Source organism: Mesitornis unicolor, unplaced genomic scaffold (assembly GCF_000695765.1).
Source record: "Mesitornis unicolor isolate BGI_N332 unplaced genomic scaffold, ASM69576v1 scaffold16887, whole genome shotgun sequence".
Taxonomy (NCBI): Eukaryota; Metazoa; Chordata; class Aves; order Mesitornithiformes; family Mesitornithidae; genus Mesitornis; species Mesitornis unicolor.
The window spans coordinates 533-9,075 of NW_010198562.1; the positions used below are offsets into that span (position 1 = coordinate 533).

At 38.4% G+C, this 8,543-nt stretch overlaps 1 protein-coding gene across 1 annotated transcript in view; it reads left to right on the forward strand.

Annotated features, from left to right (window-relative positions):
• Nucleotides 1-8,141, forward strand: part of BMPR1A (bone morphogenetic protein receptor, type IA) — a gene marked incomplete at both ends in the record, with an annotated part of 8,341 nt that extends 200 nt beyond the window's left edge. The window contains 7 exons of the mRNA XM_010189181.1: nucleotides 1,082-1,181; nucleotides 2,282-2,381; nucleotides 3,297-3,441; nucleotides 4,321-4,513; nucleotides 4,900-5,197; nucleotides 7,071-7,246; nucleotides 8,011-8,141. Of these exons, the coding sequence (XP_010187483.1) occupies nucleotides 1,082-1,181; nucleotides 2,282-2,381; nucleotides 3,297-3,441; nucleotides 4,321-4,513; nucleotides 4,900-5,197; nucleotides 7,071-7,246; nucleotides 8,011-8,141 (1,143 nt within the window). The remainder of the gene's footprint in view (nucleotides 1-1,081; nucleotides 1,182-2,281; nucleotides 2,382-3,296; nucleotides 3,442-4,320; nucleotides 4,514-4,899; nucleotides 5,198-7,070; nucleotides 7,247-8,010) is intronic.
• Nucleotides 8,142-8,543: the final 402 nt, after the last annotated feature.

The following is an 8,543-nucleotide window of genomic DNA, read 5'->3' on the forward strand; positions in this document are numbered from 1 at the left end:
CAATCACAGAATTTTTGCATGTTGCCATTTACTACTGAGGAGAATGTGACTGAACAATCATGGATGAGTAGAGAAAGAAAGGACACTTAGTGGTGTTTGAGCTAGGACTCTATTCTATTGGAATAGAGTCCTAGCTTATTGGGGTTCTCTGTGAGTATCTGTAAGCTTCTGACAGAATGAACAGAGTACATCCACATTTCCTTCTGTTAGCTGTTTCCTTGGCTGAAGAGACAACTTTATAGTCAAGGATGAGTACAGAAAGAAAGGACACTTAGTGGTGTTTGAGCAAGGATTGGAATAGAGTCCTAGCTTATTGGGGTTCTCTGTGAGTATCTGTAAGCTTCTGACAGAATGAACAGAGTACATCCACATTTCCTTCTGTTAGCTGTTTCCTTGGCTGAAGAGACAACTTTATAGTCAACCTAGTTGATGTGAGTAGTTAATGTTTCAATGCAGAATGTTTTGATTGTTTTAATTTTGAATGTCTTGTTTTCTTCAGTTCATTTGACTGAAGAAGCAGTCATAAGGAGTTATCTTCACAGGTTAAACGAGAGCTCCTGTAGTTACATGAGCATGTACACACAGTTTATCAGACGTGTATGTTTTTCTGTCTGACGTGGAATTTTTTTTTTCCTTCCTAGAAGAGTTATGTGGTGTTAATTACATGAATATAACTTGCTTTTGATTATGAGTGCATGAGAAAAATTTCTGAAAGGATATAGGTTTTTTGTCTTAAAAGCAGTATTTATTTAACATACATTTAACTGCTTTTGACTGAGCTTAAAAGTTTTGTCATGTGTGAAGTAGCAGCTTCACTGGGAACCATCTCTTTCTGTGCACTAAGTAGAAAAGTTCCATGAAAAATAAAGAAAAATTGTGAACACGGAACAGTCACCCAAAGAGATTAGGTAATGCTTGTCTGCCAATGTGAACTTGTCCCATACATTAAATGGTGAGGTTTGAACTGTTTTTTAAATAAAATAGCTTAAATTTTTGCATGTGCTGTATCAGTAGCATCACCCATCCTTGTCCTAGCTGATCACTTCAAAATCCGAATGTTTATTCAATTCTCCTTCAACAGGACTCACCTAAAGCACAACTACGTCGAACAATTGAGTGCTGTCGGACTGATTTCTGCAATCAGGATTTACAACCAACGTTACCACCACTTGATAGTACAGGTAAACAGCTCCAAGATGTTCACACTGCTACTAATAAATGCTGTGTGCATTCTGTTCTTCCTGATCAACAGATAAAAATAAGGAGAAAATGTAATTACAGTATTGCGCAGCTCTGTTTTTTCCTTACCAAGTAATTTTGATATGAAGTTCTGTGCTATACTTGATTTCCAGCTCTCCCGTTCTGTCACTTCCAGTTAATCTTTTCCTCCATCAGGCATTTATGGTATTTTTATTGTCTTACTCACATCTTGATCTGTATATGATATTTTGATCTGGTTTTATTCTGTTTCCACAGCCTGTTCTCTTTTCTTTTTAAAATCATTTTCTTAATCTCTGCTGTGCTTTTGTGATGATGAATGTATCTTAAACATAAGTATTCTGACATTGTTAACCATTATCTACTGTAAATTCATTATCTTCTTTCTGCTGTTCCCAGTGAAAATAGTTGATATTTTCATGCACTTTCATTGCCAGACAAACCATACTAGTTTAACTGTTGTTCAGTACCTTCTCAGAGTCTCACTGCTGTCAATCCTTCATTCCTTCTTCTAAGAACAAACTAACAAGTCAACCAAAACCAGCAACTGCAAAATCTCAAGTTAAATCCTTTGTTGTTGTTTTTATTGTCATCCAAATGAAAATACCTCTGCTTTTCTGGCTTAAATACTTACGTTGATACTAGAACTTTATAATATGATTTTGTGTCATTTCATATGAAGTGATATGTTGTATGCATCAGCTGCATTGCTCCTTTCTGACATTTTGCAAGTGACTGCACATACTGCCACAGAATCACAGACTGGTTGAGGGTTGGACAGGACCTCTAGAGATAATCTAGTCCACCCCTATTGCTCAAGCAGGGCCACCTGCAGCTGGTTACACAGGACCGTGTCCAGTTGGTTTTTTATCTCTAAGGAGGGAGACTCTGCAGCCTCCCTGGGCAACTTGTGACACTGCTTGATCACTCTCGTGTGTTTCAGTTTGTGCGCATTCATATACACATTATATTAAAATATCATACTTCTATAAACTGTTTACAATAGAAGTTTAATTAATAGACTTTGAAAACTTCCTTTTTTCTTTTTTCCCTTTTTACATAGATGGGCTTTTTGATGGCAGCATTCGTTGGATGGCCGTGTTGATTTCTATGGCAATCTGCATAATTGTCATGATCATCTTATTTAGCTGCTTTTGTTACAAGTAAGGAAAGCACTTTCTTTATTTGCAACATTTTTCATTTACCAGACGGGTGTAAATGGAACAGTTACTTTCTAAATGTGCTCAGTTAATGGCATGTATTTCTGACAAAAATAGATTGGAAGTGGAGCTGTTGAAATTCATTTCACATTTCTGTGGATAGTAGTTTGCATTGCTAGGTAAAATATAATGTTCATGGTATAGAATTTGAATAAATTTGATCCTTTCCTCTGGCTTCAGAACGTTTACAGTTTTCTAAGCTGTGAATAACTTCCATGCTACAGTTTCCAGTAGAAAGGAATATCTTCATTCTTTTGATGGTTTTGGATCTTCAGTCACTTTTGAGAGTTAAATTCCATCTACTTCTGAGCTTTACCTTTGTAAAGTGCTTTTGCAGACCTAGAGCAACAAGGATATGTTTTATAACTTTTTATGCTGTGTTTCAAAAAATAAGTGACCAGCTGATCTATGGCAGTTAATGCAGGTGCAGTTTAAGACACTGCCTGCTCCTGTCAGCTCCAGCCCTGCGCTGAAGAGGATCATTGTTCTAGCAGTTTCACCAGAAATGTGGATGTATCAGCCTCATCTGCCATGGTTCAAGATTCGGTCTGTTAGTTTAAACCAAAATCAGCTGTGTTGTGCCAGTAACACTGGCTATGAGATGAGTATTAAAAATGCTGGTTTTCCACTTGACTCATAATAAGCTGATGTGCCTCTACATGCATTACAACAGCTTCTTAATAATAAAAAACTATGTAAGTTACATTTTAAAAAAAAAAAGTTACAGTAAAATCTGGGGCTTTCTCCCCCTTTTAAGAAAACTTGTACAATTAAATAGCTTTTTTTCCTAGCTCAGTTTACTGCATATTTTGAAAAGTGTTTTGGAGTTTAGCTTCACTTCTCCTGTTGCTTTTGCAGACATTACTGTAAGTCAATGGCAAAAAGGCACTGTTATAATCGTGACCTGGAACAAGATGAAGCATTTATTCCAGCTGGGGAGTCATTGAAAGACCTTATTGACCAGTCACAGAGTTCTGGGAGTGGATCAGGACTACCGTTGTTGGTAAACCATAAACTAAGACTTTTCTTCACTGAACTTCTACTGAACAGTACAAACTAAGCATGTATGAAAGCCCATCTTCACGTAATTAACTAAAATGAACTGCAAAATTAGATTATATGCTAGGAAATATGTTGACGTCAGCAAAATTTAAAGAAAAATCGAGCCCACAGACATTAAGATAAAATTGCAATGAACTGATAATACAAATATTGAATTGAGCAAACTCAAAGATTTTTTTTCTTAGTGTCCACTGTCTAATAAGAGAGATTTGCTTTTTATTGGCTGATAGCTATTCATCATTTCTTATTCATCATCCTATATAATACTTGCATAAAAATTACCCAGTGAAGCAAATGACTATTTATTTATTAAATAGAAACTTAAATAACTGACTTAAAAAAATCGAGTCCACAGATGTTAAGATAAAAATGCAATGAATTGATAATACAAATACGAATTGAGCAAACTCAATGATTTTTTTTCTTAGTGTCCACTGTCTGATAAGAGAGATTTGCTTTTTATTGGCTGATAGCTATTCATCATTTCTTATTCATCATCCTATATAATACTTGCATAAAAATTACCCAGTGAAGCAAATGACTATTTATTTATTAAATAGAAACTTAAATAACTGACTTAAATAAGAAGGTAGACTGATCTAATCTTTTGGGTTTTTTTATACAATTCTTCCTTGGAAGCAGCAATAGTGAGTTTGAAAATAATATCAAATTTTACAATAGGTACAAAATTCAAAACATTCCAAGATTGAGAAGCAGCTTGTCCAGGTGCTTTTGGTAAATTGCTGGGTTTCCCTTCTCCAGCTTCCTCTCTTTTTTTTTTTTAAATTTTTTTTTTCTTACTTTTTTTTTCCTTCCCTAGGTTCAGCGCACTATTGCCAAACAAATTCAGATGGTGAGGCAAGTTGGGAAAGGACGATACGGTGAAGTGTGGATGGGCAAATGGAGAGGTGAAAAAGTTGCAGTGAAAGTGTTTTTCACCACGGAAGAAGCCAGTTGGTTCCGAGAAACAGAGATTTACCAGACTGTTCTCATGCGTCATGAAAACATCCTCGGTAAGGAAAAGCAGTGCTGTGGCTGCTGGAGGGCTTGTGTGAGGGTGAAGGAGGAAGAGTTCTCAGTGGGTGGCTTGAAGGGCATATGGTGGCTTCCATGGACTAACCAGATGGGTGTCTCTTAATGTATGCTAATAAAATATTGTTACAAGGGTAGAATCTTGCTGCTCTTGGTTGGAAACGTGTCTGTAATCTCTTTGCTGGAAGACTGGAATGGTAACCTCAAGTGTAGTTGAAATCTGACCTTTACATTATTAGTTTTCATAAGAGGAAGGGGTATCTTTTGATACAATCCAAGACAATATAGCTTTAGGAATTCGTACTAAATCTGTTGCATTAAAAAATTACAATTTGTTTTCACCTAACTTTGTTTATATATTTCATAGGTTTCATAGCTGCAGATATTAAAGGCACTGGCTCCTGGACACAGCTTTACCTGATTACAGATTACCATGAAAATGGATCGTTGTATGATTTTCTGAAATGCACTACGCTAGACAACAGAGCACTCCTCAAACTGGCGTATTCTGCTGCATGTGGTCTGTGCCATCTACACACAGAAATTTATGGAACACAAGGCAAGCCTGCTATTGCACACAGGGACCTGAAGAGTAAAAATATCTTGATAAAGAAAAATGGAACCTGCTGCATTGCTGACTTGGGTCTTGCAGTCAAGTTTAACAGGTAGATGAAAAAAATCCTCTAGTGGGAAAACTTTTATATAATTATTTTTTAATGAGCCAGATTTCCAATTTAAAAGGAAGATGAGGTCATTTGGTTACATGTTTTCAGTATTTTTCAGTTCTGAGAGTAAAATGCTCTTTTTCCTTTGAATGCTGGTAAGCATTGAGATGAAAATAGGTTGTTAACAGAATAATGAAAAGATTCTTTTTGTGGAAAATAGAAGTAGTTTTGTAGAGGAAAGGAAGAGGAGACTTCATTCATTATTCAAAACTGGCCTTGCATTGTAATGGCTGTCATTTGTCATAGAATGGCTTGGGTCAGAAGGCACCTTAAAGCTCATCCAGTCCAACCCCTGCCATGGGCAGTGACACCTCCCACCAGCCCAGGTTGCCCAAAGCCTTGTCCAACCTGGCCTTGAACACTTCCAGGGAGGGGGCATCCACAACTTCCCTGGGCAACCTGTGCCAGTGTCTCACCACCCTCATGGTAAAGAATTTCTTACTTTAATCTAAATCTACTCTCAGTCTAAAACCATTACCCCCCATCTCCAACTACGTACTCGTGTAAAAGTCCCTCTCCAGCTTTCCTGTAGGCCCCCTTCAGGTACTGAAGGGCTGCTATAAGGTCTCCCCAGAGCCTTCTCTTCAGGCTGAATAACCCCAGCTCTCTGTCTGGCCTCACAGGAGAGGTGCTCCAGCCCTTTGATCAGCTTTGTGGCCCTCCTCTGGATGCACTACTCTAGCTGGGGGTCTCACAAAAGCAGAGTAGAGGGAGAGAATCACCTCCTTCAACAGACTGACCACGCTTCTTTTGATGCAGCCCAGGATACAGTTGGCTTTCTGGGCTGCAAGTGCACATTGCTGGCTCATGTTTAGCTTTTCATCAACCAACATCCCAAGTCCTTCTCCTCAGGGCTGTTCTCAATCCGTTTCTTGCCCAATCTGTATTTGTCCTTGGGATTGCCCTGACCCAGGTGCAGAACCTTGTTGAACTTCATGCTTTTTGCACAGGCCCATCCTCAAGCCTGTCAAGGGATGCTCTAGGTGGCATCCCTTCCCTCCAGCGTGTCGACCATGCTACACAGCTTGGTGTCATCACCAAACTTGCTGAGGGTGCACTTGATCCCGCTGTCCGTGTTACTAACAACGGTGTTAAACAGTGCTGGTTCCAGTACTGACCCTTGAAGAATGCCACTCATCACTGGTCTCCACTTGGATGTCAAGCCATTGACTGCAACTCTTTGAGTGCAACCCTCCAGCCAACTCCTTATCCACCAAGTGGTCCATCTGTCAAATCCATGTCTCTCCAATTTAGAGACAAGGATGTTGTGCAAGACAGTGTCAAATGCTTTCCACAAGTCCAGGTAGATGATCTAATTTCCTCTTCCCTTATCCACCAATGCTGTCACGTTGTCCTAGAAGGCCACCAAATTTGACAGACGTGATTTGCCCATAGTGAAGCCATGTTGACTGTCACCAGTCACCTCCTTAATTATATAGCATGTGCCTTAGCATAGGTTCCAGGAGGATATGCTCCATGATATTGCTGGGCATAGAGGTGAGACTGATGGGCTTGTAGTTCCCTGGGTCTTCCCTTTTTCCCTTTTTGAAAGTAGGGGTTATGTTTCCCCTTCATATGTTTTCTGTGTCTTGCAAAAGAAGCAGTAAACATCCACTTCATACTATCCTTTTTCTAGGTAATTTTTTTCAGGGAGCTACAGTGTATTTTCTAAGTGTAGTAATGAGAGGGAAATAAAATAAAGAATTTGATTTGTAAATGGGAGCTTTGCAGTGTAGTAATTGCATCCTACAGGATTTCATACCATGTCTTGTAACAGTCTGCAGTTCGCTAACTTCCTAATATTTTCATGCAGTGACACAAACGAAGTTGATGTTCCCTTGAATACTAGAGTGGGAACAAAACGCTACATGGCTCCAGAGGTCCTAGATGAAAGCCTGAATAAAAACCATTTCCAACCATACATCATGGCTGACATCTACAGTTTTGGGCTGATCATTTGGGAAATGGCTCGGCGCTGTGTCACAGGAGGTAAACTTTTAAATATTCTGTATAAAATCTACCAGATCCTTTTCTCCCTTTAATGGTACTCTTCCAGGAAAAAATATAACGAGCCTGCCATATCAACAGGCTTGCACTCTTTAAAAGCAGTAGTAATACACTGTTCAGATTGCAGCTTGAAAATCACTGAACGAAACCTTTTTGATTGTTACAAGTAAGCATCTCAAGGTTTTTTTCCTTGCTTACAAAGCAGAGTACCTGGTCTGGGAGAAATAGTGGGATGCAGATGTATTTCACCTCTGTGCTGTTAATAAAGCTTTAAAAATGTAATTGATAAAATATTATTCTTTTGTTATTCCTTCTTGCATTTCTGGTGTCAATTCAGTTTTCTCCTTACACATATTTTTGTGACTCATCCTTCGTTTTTCTTTCCCTCTTCTTTTGTGACCTTACAGATCTTTACCTGCATTATCTTCTTCCACCTTATGCTTTCTCCCCCTGTCTCTCTAGCATGTGGTGGATTAGATTATGTCAAATTCTACATTTGATATCAAAGTCAAAGGGACTGCAAGGAATTATTGTAGCTACTAAACTTAATATTCCTAATATTGGCGCTTTTCTGGTAAAAGTTTGATTGTTACAGTGAAATTTTTGGATTTTTATCACAGTGTAACATTGTGGTGGGTTTGCTTTGGCACAAAATGGAGTTAACGTTTGCTCCTGGCTAAGGAAATCTCAGACTAGACATGTAGGATTTTTTTTAATGGTTCTTGATTTTTCACAATTTTCTCCAGGTATTGTTGAAGAGTATCAGTTGCCATATTATGACATGGTGCCAAATGATCCATCCTATGAGGACATGAGAGAAGTCGTGTGTGTCAAACGCCTCCGCCCAGTAGTATCAAATAGGTGGAATAGTGATGAAGTGAGTATGCTGAAAAGAAAAATTACTTCTGCTTGTTCATTAATATGGAGGGGTATTTAAAACATTGTAAAATAGGGGCTACATTCAGATGTTCTGATATTTTGAAAACCTCACAGCAACAATAGGAGAAACATATGTTTGAAATCAACTCAAAATACCATATTTTTATGTATCTTTTCGGTGATCTAAGGGGAAGATACCCCTAAGCAGCATCCAAGTGTATGAATACTGTTCCAAGACCTTCTTTTTAGATCGCAGAATATTTTTCCAAGTTGTGATTGGAGCTAAACCTTAAGTTTTTAGTTGGTTTTATTAGTCTCAATGTATATAGTATATCACAGAATCACACAGAATCTTAGGAGCTGGAAGGTACCTCGAATGCTCATCCAGTCCAACCCCCCT